This window comes from Cervus elaphus, chromosome 18 (assembly GCF_910594005.1).
Source record: "Cervus elaphus chromosome 18, mCerEla1.1, whole genome shotgun sequence".
Classification (NCBI taxonomy): Eukaryota; Metazoa; Chordata; class Mammalia; order Artiodactyla; family Cervidae; genus Cervus; species Cervus elaphus.
In genome coordinates this window covers 94,572,027-94,585,017 of record NC_057832.1, presented here as the reverse complement: position 1 = coordinate 94,585,017, position 12,991 = coordinate 94,572,027, and the positions used below count along the sequence as shown (strand labels likewise).

The 12,991-nt window shown below is 39.7% G+C and overlaps 1 protein-coding gene and 1 pseudogene across 2 annotated transcripts in view; one reads left to right on the top strand and one right to left on the bottom strand.

The window, feature by feature from the left end:
- The window catches only part of WASL (WASP like actin nucleation promoting factor), a 78,065-nt gene that overhangs the window by 27,094 nt on the left and 37,980 nt on the right, over positions 1-12,991 (top strand). For both annotated transcript variants that reach the window (XM_043871887.1, XM_043871886.1), the window contains exon 2: positions 12,762-12,896. In XM_043871887.1, the coding sequence (XP_043727822.1) occupies positions 12,762-12,896 (135 nt within the window). The remainder of the gene's footprint in view (positions 1-12,761; positions 12,897-12,991) is intronic.
- On the bottom strand, positions 5,844-6,751 carry LOC122674646 (annotated as a pseudogene).

Here is a 12,991-nt window from a genome sequence, read left to right as displayed (position 1 = left end):
GGGGCTGGGTGGATCATGTGGTCCAGAAGGGACTGGTCATTTCTGGGGCTGGACAGACATTGAGATAAGGCATCCTTGGGTTAAATATACCAAGATCACCTTCAAGGAGTAGCTGGAGAAGATCCCCTAGGAATGAGAGTGGCCTTGCTGCTACTTCCTGTGTTTTCAGAGGAAAATAAGCCACGCCCTTCTCGAAGTAAAGGACCTGAAACTTAAACTTAACTGACTTCCTGGTAAATCTGCCTGACTCCTTAGAGCATAGAATGTATATCTGGTTGAATTTTCTCTTTTCGAAAAAATCCTTTTCTCTCACGCACTAGCATTCTTCTGTTGTCCACTACCTTCACCGCCTCCATCCTCTCCCTTCCCTCCCCAAGAATAAGGTAAAAATCTTAAACCAAATGGGATCTGTAGAGGAATAAAATTATATTAAGGGTATACGTTTCTTATAGAATGATTTAGATGGGATAAGGTAAAAATATAACAGTATAGGAACTGGGATGAATCCATGGGTATCGTGTATAGTGAACAGACAATAAATGTATCCAGAGCTGGCCAATATATGACCATTGGCAAAACAAGGTGACCTCATCTATAAAATGAGGGAGTTGGATTGTATGCTTGATGAATTTATGGTGAAATGGTATCAGACAATAATTTGGCTCTAAGATTCAGGAATACCCAAATCTTATCAGTGACCAAAATATTTACCTTTCTACCCTCTCATTCAGAACTGTTATTTGCAAAGGAAAGTAGTAGTAGAAACTGTACACACACATACACCTATTAGTTTGTTTGTCATTAAAGTGCTTGGGTTTCAGCTGGTAATGTTACACTTTGGTTAACTGAGGTGAGCATCCCACCTTCATTCCCTGAAAACCCAAACCTGAGCTTCAGATTTTACTGTAATCCAACTGACCTGGCAAGAGAGAAGCAGATAAAGAGAAAAGGCAACAGAAGAGGAAAAAGAACAACTTTTAAGGAAGTCCATATAAGCTACAAGAAAGGGAGAGACAGAAGAGAGCAAGCCATACCTATGTGCTGACACTTTAAACAGAATCCTTACCTGCCAGTGTGTATGAGATGACCCCGTCTGTAATGAGATCAGTATTCCTCTCAGAGCCTTTATCTGTAATTATCTTTGAAGTAGAAAATTAAGAGTACAGCAGGCCTTGCTGTTTGTAATTCTGGCGTCTGTAATTTTGATTGTTTGCAGGTAATGCTGAAGATCTGTGCCATATAGTTTACAGTGTATGTATGAGTTTAAATCACAGGCAACATGTGAGACGGATGTGTGGCTGTGAGTGGTTTAGTGAGCGAGCTTCCTTTGTTGTACAGCCTGTGTCTTTTAGTAAGGCTTTTGTTTATAAAGTGATTTTTTAAATGATTTCAAAAAACAGAGTGTACTGGTAATGAGAGTGAGCTCTAAAACCCTTATAATTTAGATAGTTTTTGATAATTTTACTGATAATTTTAAACACAGGTCCAATATGAATGGAATGGCAAAAGGAGCTACAGTTGCCTGTTATATGTCAATTAGTCACTCAGTCGTGTCCGACTCTTTGTGACTCCGTGAACAGTAGCCCACCAGGCTTGGTGTTGTGGGATTCTCCAGGTAAAGATACTGGAGTGGGTTGCCATTTTCTTCTTCAGGATTACACATCATGCTTTTTAGTATTGATACCTTTAAAAAAGTACCCTGCATCTGGTAGCTATTGCTACAAATACCACCTAAGGTTTTTGTGATTTAAAGAGATATCAGGGCTTCCCCGTTGGCTCAGTGGTGCAGAATCCACCTGCCAGCACAGGAAACATGAGTTTGATCCCTGGTCTAGAAAGATCCCACATGCCGCAGAGCAGCTAAGCCTGTGCGCCACAGCTGTGGAACCTGTGCTCTGGAGCCCATGAGCCACAACTACTGAGCCCGTGTGCTGCGATAAACATGAAGCCCGAATGCTCTAGAGCCTGTGCCCCACAACCAGAGAAGCCTGCGCACTGCCACTGGGGAGTAGTCCCCACTCGCCGCCACCAGAGGAGAGCCCATGCAGCAAGAGACCCAGCACGGCTACAAATGAGTAAATAAAGTTGTCTGAAAAAGCAGTATCAGTTTATTGTTCACAATTGTAAGCATTGGCTGGGTGTTTAGTCTGCTCCTGTCACCTAAGCTCATGCAGTGGCGTTCATCTGGCAGGTCTGCTGCGAACTGGGCTCACCAGCAAAGGCAGGAGCATGCTGGGGGCCATGTTCTCCATGTGATCGTTCACCTAGGTTTGAGGGCAGGCCACAGTTGGCAAGGCTTTTCAAGCTGTACTTTGCTGAAGTCTTATTGGTTAAAGCAAGTTATATAGGACTTCCCTGGTGGTACAGTGGGTAAGAGTCTGCCTGTCAGTGTAGGGGACATGGGTTCAATCCCTGATCTGGAAAGATCCCACATGCCATAGGGCAACTAAGCCCATGTGCCACAACTTCTGCACCTGTGCACCCAGAGTCTGTGCTCTGCAACAAGAGGCCACTGCGATGAGAAGCCATGTGCTGCTACAAAGGGTAGCCCTGACACCACAACTAGAGAAAGCACAGCAGCAAAGACCTCAGTTCAGTTAGTTGAGTCCAACTTTTTGTGACCCCACGGACTGCAGCATACCAGGCCTCCCTGTTTATCACCAGCTCCCGGGGTTTATGCAAACTCATGTTCATTGAGTCGATGATGCCATCCAACTATCTCATCCTGTCATCCCCTTCTCCTCCTGCCTTCAGTCTTTCCCAGCATCAGAATCTTTTCCAGAGTCAGTTCTTCGCATCAGGTGGCCAACGTATTGGAGTTTCAGCTTCAGCATCAGTCCTTCCAGTGTATATTCAGGACTGATCTCCTTTAGGATGGACTGGTTGATCTCCTTGCTGTCCAAGGGACTCTCAAGAGCTTTTCCAACAGCACAGTTCAAAAGCATCAATTCTTTGGCACTCAACTTTCTTCACACTCCAACTCTCACATCCATACATGACTACTGGAAAAACCATATAGCTTTGACTGGACGGACCTTTGTTGCAACCAATAAATAAGTAAATGAAGCAAGTCACATGACCCTCCCCTAGGGTCAGTGGGGGAAGGAGAGTGTTTATATTGATAAAAGAACTTGGATACTGAGGGGCATCCAGGGCCAATAGAGGAACGATTAACCCACTGTACCATATCTACAAACTGTATATCTCTTTTTGAAGGTATCTCTCTCAACCAGAGAGAGTGATGTTTGATGTTTCATTATTGTCTGTAACTTCATGCCACACCACTCTCTTATCTCCCACCCCATGCAGCTTCTAAAACTCTGCTCACACTTCCCATGGTAGAGTCTTGTTGCTGTGCCTGCCTCGGGTGCTGCTTCCTTACCACTTAACCACAAGCTCTTTGCTCACCTGACTCATCCCTTTTCACCCTTCAAGTACAGTGTCACTTCAGAGAAACCTTTTCAGGCTAGGTAGCTTTTACACTTTCCTTGCATACTGGATTTTTCCTTTATAGCATTTGTAATAGTTACTAATATCTGTCTGCCCATTAGAACTTATGTTTCATGAGTACTGTGTCTAATTCATTTTTGTGTTCAACACCCCTTTTATTCCCACCCCACCCCCATTTATTACAAGCCTGTGTTCATGCCCATTAGAACTTATGTTTCATGAGTACTGTGTCTAATTCATTTTTGTGTTCAATACCCCTTTTATTCCCACCCCAACCCCATTTATTACAAGCCTATGTTCATATTAGATTGGTGCAATTTTTTTTTGCATTGTTGAAATTTGCCTTTGATATTGGAATGTATTCTTAAATGTGGTTATATTATACATCATTTTAATGTGCATTCTTACTTTATTTTTTTGCTAATGACTTACTATTTGCAGTTTATTTTAGACTATGGAAATGATGTTAGATAAAAAGCAAATTTGAGCAATTTTCTTATTCAAGTTCAAAATGGGTCATAAAGCAGTGGAGACGACTCACAATATCAACAATGCATTTGGCCCAGAAACTGATAGCGAACGTATAGTATGGTGGTGGTTCAAGACATTTTGCAAAGGAGATGAGAGCCTTGAAGATGAGCATAATGGCTGGCCATCAGAAGTTCACAGTGACCACTTTAGCACAATCATCGAAGCTGTTCCTCTTAAACTCCCATGAGAAGTTGCTGAAGAACTCAATGTTGATCATTCTATGGTTGTTTGACATTTGAAGCAAATTGGAAAGGTTAAAAAGTTCAATAAGTGGGTACCTTATGAGCTGACCACAAATCAAAAAAATTGTCATATTGAAGCATCATCTTTTTACGTGCAGCAACACTGAACCATCTCTCGATTGGATTGTGACATGCGTTGAAAAATGGATTTATACAACAACCAGCAATGACCAGCTCAGTGGTTGGACTGAGAAGAAACTGCAAAGCACTTCGCAAAGCCAAACTTACACCAGAAAAAGGTCATGGTCACTGGTGGCCTGCTGCCAGTCTGATCCACTACAGCTTTCTGAATCCTCTGGAAACCATTACATCTGAGAAGTATACTCAGCAAATCGATGAGATGCTCCGAAATCTGCAAGGCCTGCAGCTGGCATTGGTTAACAGAAAGGGCCAAATTCTTCTCCAGGACAACGCCCAACTGCATGTCATACAACCAGTGCTTCAAAAGTTGAACAGATTGGGCCATGAAGTTCCTCCTCATCCACCATGTTCATCTGAGTGAGTGAAAGTCGTGTCCAACTCTTTGGGAGCCCGTGGACTATACAGTCCTTGGAATTCTCCAGGCCTGAATACTGGAGTGGGTAGCCTTTCCCTTCTCCAGGGGATCTTCCCAACCCAGGGATTGAACCCAGGTCTCCCGCATTACAGGCAGATTTTTTTACCAGCTGAGCCTCAAGGGAAGTCCAAGAATACTGGAGTGGGTAGCCTATCCCTTCTTCAGCGGATCTTCCCTACCCAGGAGTTGAACTGGGTCTCCTGCATTGTAGGTGGATTCTTTACCAACTGAGCTACCAGGGAACCCCATATTCATCTGACCTCTCACTTAACGGGTCCCACTTCTTCCAGCATCTCAACAACTTTTTGCAGGGAAAATGCTTCCACAACCAGCAGGATGCAGAAAATGCTTTGCAAGAGTTCGGTGAATCCTGAAGCACGGATTTTTATGCACAAGAATAAATAAACTTATTTCCCATTGGCAAAAATGTGTTGATTGTAATGGTTTCTATTTTGATTAATAAAGATGTATTTGAGCCTAATTATAATGATTTAAAATTCACGGTCCAAAACTGCTATGTTAGGTTATATCTGCACCAGCCTAACAGGTGCCCAGTAAACATTTGATTAATGAATACATCCAGCACCAGTTTTCTTAAATAGCTGTAAGACCTTAAAGACTGCTTGTGCCTCGGCCTGAGGCAATAAGCTCTTTTTAATCTGGCTCCATTTTGCTTCACTGTTGAGATTCTGTTTGTTAAGGCTTTTATATTCCTCTTCTTCTAGTCCTCAGCGTTGTTTTTTGTTTTTGTTTTAATTACTGTTCTTTGTTGAGCCTTCCATCTTTGATGTATGCTTTTTTTAAATCTCTACCTTTCTCTATTTTTTTTTCTTTTTCTGGTTATTTCTCATTGTGGAAATTACCAGGTGATAAAAATTTCTTCTTTCCGGAATGAATTATTTGTGCTTTCTTTTTCTAGATGATTTTTACTAGTACTTATGACTTACTAATCTTGTTTCTGTTTTTCAAATGGGTGGTTTCTGTATTGGGTTGTTAGGTTACCATGGAACAAAAGTGTGTTATAAGTTAATTATTTAGGAAATTTCTCTGAGATCACTATATAATTAATTATAAGAATTCATTTAAATATAAATTAAGCTATAACTTAAGTTACAACCAAAAGAAAAACAAAAAAAAAACCAAAGACACTCAGCAGTTGAGAATGCTGAACACATACACAGGACACCCCAAACACGAGGCCATTAAAGCGATGCCATTTTTCATTGTGCCAACTTTACATTCATGATGTGCTAGTCCCGCCAGGCCACGCTGCACGGGGCCGCGTCATGCCGTCTGGCACTGCACTCCGGCCCGCGGCCCGTCATCGTCCTCTTCATAGGCCTCCCTGTGCTGGCGCCAGTTCTGCTCGTTGGGATTAAACTCCTTCAGCTCCACCTGATCCATGTCCTCTGTAATCCTGACTTTCTGTCGAGGCGGGAGCAGAGCTTCCAGCTGGGAAAGCTTGTCTTGGGGAAGTCAGTGTTTTTCAGGAAAAATAACTAAAAACTGTATGATCAGAATCCCTTTCTCCAGAGGTGATTTGTAGATTGGCATTCCTTCATTACGCACACATTTCAGGTCCCCATGCTTTATCACCTCACCTGATTTGGATGTAATAACAAGGACTCGATCATCCAGTGTTTTTATCGTCTTCTTGAAGCCACAAAGGGCTTCAGAAAGCTGAATTTTCATTTTCATGATCAAGTCATGGCCTCGTCTCTGAAAGACACTTTCTCCACGTGCACCTCAATAATCTTCTTCTCTCGGATGACCTTGTAAATCACCTCTAGTCTGCATATGAAATCTGTTTATTTACATTTTCAGGATATTTTTGAGATGCCAGTGAACGCACTGACACTTTGTGCTTCTAGTGGCTTTGCCATAATTCAGTTCCACCAATAAAGCACAGCCCAGACAGTAGCACTCAGCCCCTGAGCAAACCTCCAGGCACGAAGTGGGTGACCTGGCCCATGTCCAGCTCTGCAGTTTCTTCCCCTCTGCACCTGCCTCCCAAGGCAAAGTTATAGAGGGCATGATCTCAGGGCTGCTAATGTGACATTTCTGAATCTTGATTCCAGATGGTTCTCCTCAAGAATAAAAGCACATCTGTGGGCTGGATTTGGCTGCAGGGCCTGGCTCACACTGAGTGGGCTGCAGGGCCAACTTGGTTCCTGCTGTCTTATGCCCTTGAGTGTTTGGAGTGGGGTGGGTCTGATCATCTCTCTTGGAAGCTTCCTGAGCCTTCCAAGCCTTGTGGTGAGGACAAACCAGTGTTTTAAATGAAATACTGATAAAACTATTTGCCTGCAACCCCTGCACCTTGCCTTTTGTTGTTTTCTGTTGACAGCGTTTGCAGTGCTGTCCCACCAAAGTGCTTACTTGTAAAGAAAATGAAACCATCCACATCCCCAGCAGCCTTAGTGCAGCGACAGAAGCCGTGGGAGATGCTGGTGGCTCAGCGCCGTGGCACAGCCCGTTTCCCTGCCTGACCAGTGATCCTGGGTGACTTGAGGCTCTGGGAAGGCAGGGGACATCTCAGTGTTTTCCACCTCATTCTCCCAGATTCAGCTCCTTTCCAAAGGATGGATGGTTCATCTCCTTGCACAGCCATATCACAAAGGGCTTCCTGCTCAAGGGATAAAGTTTTAGTGAGAACTTAAAAGTTCTACTCTGGACCGCAGTCTGTATGGACTACCACTGTAAATGATAACTTGTTCGGAAAGATATTAATTACTTGTTTACTCCTGGCAAGTAGACTACAATATAAATTTAGATTCCTCAACCTTCAGCCATTACTGCTCCTTTCCTTCCCGTAACAGTCACAAAGAAAAACTGCTGCCTTCTCAGCTGCTGGGTTAAAGCAGAGGCCACTTTTCAGATCCACCCTTACTTGGTCATACAGTGCCTGCAAGTGTGACTCAGACCAGGGGCCTCCCCAGGAGACCCGAAGGGCAGATCAGACCCACGGCAGGTAGGTTCAGCGGGTGGACCAGACTCTAGCAGAACACTGCTGGCTGGTGGGTGGGCATAATTTACTCAAGATAGGTACAGAAGGAGCCTGTCTGCCCCACTTTGACCATTAGTCAGGAAAGAAAGAAAATCTATTCTTCCAGCTAAGCCTGTATGAAAATCAGTTTACAAATGGACCACAACTCCAGGGTGTTCTGTTTCTGTGCTGTGACTTCCTAAAGAATTATTGCCAGAAAACTACTGTAGTTGATGATAAGGCAAAATTGCATTCAGCTCCTTGTCATGTAAATGGGATCTGGAGGGTGTTGCTTAAAATTTATTCCACCTGTACATTTGTATGAGAAAAAAAAAGAATTCAAAATTTTTATAGTTAATTTTTTTAAATGGAGAAACAACCAAACTCCTTATCTTTCTTAACTTTTAAAATTCCATTTATGTTTCATATTAAAATTTCATGTTCAGGATAATAATGGTGCATTTCATATAAGTATGTCATCAGAGTATCTAAGAACATATTTAAAGCTTAGCTTTTATGTAATAAGAAAACTTAGGATTGATTTTCGCAGGTTAGCTTTTAGGAACTTGGGGCTACACATGCACATAAAAAAAGCTGAAATGTTTTGACTAGTAATCTAGGCCGTTGTGATTGCAGAAAAGACTTTTATTTATTCAAATGATTTTTTTCCACAGTTTATTTTTAATATTCATTAAAGTGTCTGAAATTTTTTTCGTTAACACCATTGTATTTTTTTCATTAATAAAACAATAATCATTGTAGACAATTATTAAGTATTACGTCATAGTACTTGTTGTAGACAGTTGGTTGTCAAGCAAAGATCTGTAAGTCCTGATATTTTTCAGTCTTTTCCATGTCGGCTGATTCTATAATAAAGAAATGTCTGTTTTCCTTACCTAAAATTCTTATTCTGACCTATATAATGTGGTTGTTCTGATAGTGTGATTTGAGTCTCATTCAAGATGAAACCCCTTTTAACAAAGTATTAATATAGAGGTACTCGGAAGAAGTAGTGGTTTCCTTAATCTTGGGTCAGTGCAGTGGCTAGTATGTGTGGGGAGGTAGCATTGACTCGGAGAAGAGAGCCTGCTTCCTAAGACTGTCTGGACTGTGGAAGGGGATAAACAATACCCCCCTTGTTTTGAATCATTGTGCTTTAAACTTTTTCTATTTCAAGGTAATTTTGTGCTTACAGAATAGTTGTAAAGGCAGTACAAAGAATTCCTGTATATACTTCAGACATGTTTGTCAAGTGTTATAACATTTTACCATGGTTTTCTCTATGTGTATATATATGCATATTATTATTTTCTGAATCACTGGAGAATAAGTTGCTGATATGATGCCCCAAATATTTCAGAATGTGTATCCTAAAAAAAGGTCAATCTCTGTGCATTATCATAGTATCATTATCAAAATCATACTTGGCAATTTTTAATTTAACATGTGCTTGCTTACTTGGGGCAAAGTACAGGTGAAGTAGAATATAGACTTACAAAACTTTTAGATACTTAAGGGAATTACAGTCTACTAATCAGTCAATTTAGAAAATTATTCTATTTTAGAATAAGATGTGTGACGTGACAAGATTTTATACAGGATACACATATGTTTCTAGAAACATGAAGGAAAAGCAGTCATTTCAACCTAGAGAATCAGGGAAATGCTTCTTGACTGTTGCAGTCAACCCCAAAAAGAAGTGCCCTGCTGAAGGACAGTGGTAGGGATTCACATCCCAGAATTCATCCTCCATTTTATTTCTGTCCTTGACAGTGAAAGTTCTGAGGACTGATGAACTGTTGGAATAACTCAGCACTAAAATGTCAGCAATGCATGAGATAGGTCAGATTCTGTTTCTACGAAAGTTGAGACAGTACTTTTTTTTTTCTTTTAATTATTAACAAATTTTCACCGTAACATTATTGAGCTTAAGAAACAGACTGATTTCCTTTCCTAAGCACTTGTCTTTAGGTTGTTTTTCAAGAATACCTTCTTGATTATGAAAGACAAGAAGTAGTTGAGTTGATTAGCTGTAATTACTTTAAAGGAATGGAAGGAATGTTTTTAAAAACTTAATTAAGCCACTGTCAATCTAGAGTTTTAGGGATAGTCACTGTTTTTATTATTTCTGGCATTTGTATATTAAATGTCATGCTAGTCTTTATAATTATTCTGAGTTAATCAGAAAAGGCTTTTATAAGGTGCTGTAATATATAGTTTTCAGACTTTGACAGTTTAAGAAGGAATGAAATAGGCACACTTAGACTCATTGGAAAAGACCCTGATGCTGGGAGGGATTGGGGGCAGGAGGAGAAGGGGACGACAGAGGATGAGATGGCTGGATGGCATCACCGACTCGATGGGCATGAGTTTGAGTAAACTCCGGGAGTTGGTGATGGACAGGGAGGCCTGGTGTGCTGCAGTTCATGGGGTCGCAAAGAGTCGGACACGACTGAGCTACTGAACTGACTGACTGACTGACTGAGACTGACAGTAACATTGTACCAAATTTTACAAATTGCATTGCTGAAAATCGCTTATTAGTTGCATTCTTTAGTATTAAAATTTTATAAATTGTTTTAGACTAAGGTTTATAATGCCAACCATACTTGTGTAGAGAATTATAAAATTGTTTCCCAGATCTTTATACCTTAAAAGGTGTAAAGATTTTTAAGATTTTGTTTTACATTTATGTAAATGTTTAAATGAGATTTGGGGGTATTTGTGATTGTTATTAAGTCCATATATACATCCTGACAGTGTTTTGCACTGTTAATGTTTGTTCCATAGGGACTTTTGTCCCAAGGGAATTTCCATAATGGAATTTCAAACTCTTTTAATAATACATTTTTTTTTTTCTTTTGCAAGCTATAACTTCTTGCTTTCTAGTTAAAAAATACAGTCAGAAGCTTCTTAGGACACTTTCTTGGTATCTAGATTCCTAATTGTTTTTCTTTTTAGAAATAACCACATTTTTACAGCACCATATTAAAAGAGCTGTAATTTATATGAATTTTCCTTGGAAAACAAGTTTTCTCATCTGATTTTTTAAGTTTTCAACTTGATTTTTAATATCTTTGGTTAATAGATACAAAATCTGTTTTTCTGATATTTTCAATGCTAGAGGTTTAGGGTCAAGATGCCTGTGGAAGTGTCATGTTAAGACTACACTTACAGCTCACTGGTATGTTCTAAGCAGGCCAAGGGCACACCCACATTCTTCAATCTACTTTTTTAAAACCCAGTGTCCTAGTTTCTGAGCTGTCTTCATAATTTTTCAACTGGCTCTTGTGGAATTTTTCCTGCTGCTTTGTGTCCTTTTCATGGCTGTCTATGAAATATAAAGATGAGTTTGGTCTGCAAAAGTTAAAAACATCATCAATCACTGTTACCTGGAAAAGTCTTTCTGAAATTTTTATCTCTAGCAGAACACTGATTTCTGAGTTTATTAATTGGTCTTTGGAATTCTCTTAGCAAGAGAAGGCATTCCCCAGACATAGTTAAGTAACCCAAAACAGTTTCATCTCTAAATCTTAATGTAGTCTTGTCTTTTTATCACAATGCCCAGTATTCATTGAACTGATGTACCAAATCATAATTGTCTCCTATTTGTGGTTGTTTAAATGTCTTCTGTTTTTAAAACATAATTAATTTATATTTATATAAATATTTTTAAATTTACATTAAATACAATTTTTGGTTTTATTTTATATTATTTCCTTAATTTCTAGTTTAGGAGTAAGATTTCTGGATCAGAAAAAATTATTGTTTTCAGAGGATTTATAAGTGCTGACCTGTAAATGTGTGTATTACTCTTACAAAAATTGGAATTGAATAGTTCCATGTTAGATTGTAGTATATAGGAAACTTAGTTTAGAATTAAGTGAAAGTTTCAGTTGTGTCGTGATATAGTCATGAGGGAGGTGGCAGCTACAAAACCCTAATGCATGTTCTAAGGTATCCATTGCACACCGTGTATTAATTCCTTTCCTGTGCATCTAAAAGGGTAATGGGAGAATTGGGACAACAGTCACTCAGATCATTTCCATATCTTCATTATAGCTTTCAAGCAGTGTGGCCAGGTGCACTTCACTTAAAATCTTTTTTTCCCTCAGTTTTACCATCTTTAAAAAACAAGATGTTAGAATTCATCTTTCAATGTATGTTCAAAGTTTCCAGTACTGTAATTAATAAGCATAAATCTTGCTTTCAGATTTGGCTTAGTACCTATATTAAGGGGTTAATTATTTTATGGAAATCAGACTTTACTAGTAGCTACTACTTTGTTGCTCAGATGTTCATTTTGTGGACTTCCCTGGTGGCTCGGCTGGTAAAGAATCTGTCTGCAGTTGCGGGAGATCTGGGTTTGATCCCTGGGTTGGGCAGATCCCTTAAAGAAGGGAAAGATTACCCATCCCAGTATTCTGGCCTGGAGAATTCCATGGATTGTATAATCCATGGGGTCGCAAAGAGTTGGGCACGACTGAGCGACTTTCACTTTGACTTCATTTTATTGGAAAACCGGTATATAGTACTGGGAGTAAGAGTACGGGATCTGAAGTTACAAACTGCCTGGATTAGAACTTCAGTTCTGCTACTCAACTGTGTGATATTGGGCAGATTATCCTCTTTAACCTTGGGTTTCTTAAGCATAAAATGAAGCTTTAATAGTAATAAAAATGGAATTATATTTAAAAGTGCTCATTAGCACATTCCTTATACATGTTAAGCCTCAATGCATATTAACTTTCAATAATTATTTTTAGTAATTGTATTAGTTGTGTATTACTACATAAGAAATTAGTTCAAAAAGTAGCTTAAAATAATGATAAATGTTTATTACGTTTTTGTTTCGTCGGGTCCAGAATTTAGGAGCAGGTTGGCAGGAGGTTCTGGTTCCGTGTCTCATGTTGAGATTGCAGTCAAGGTGTTAGTAGGGGCTCGGTTATCATAGTGTAATTTTGAATCTAATGGCTGTAAATTTGATGTTTTGCAGACCATGTCTTCGGCAGTGGTACAGTTGTATGCAGCAGATCGGAACTGTATGTGGTCAAAGAAGTGCAGTGGTGTTGCTTGTCTTGTTAAGGACAATCCACAGAGATCTTATTTTTTAAGAATATTTGATATCAAGGTGAGTTTTGTTTTGCCTTCACTTGAAATGTAGATGATTAGTTTTCTACCTTAATTTTAATTTAGTGTAGATTTGTTTATCCTTTATGTAATATT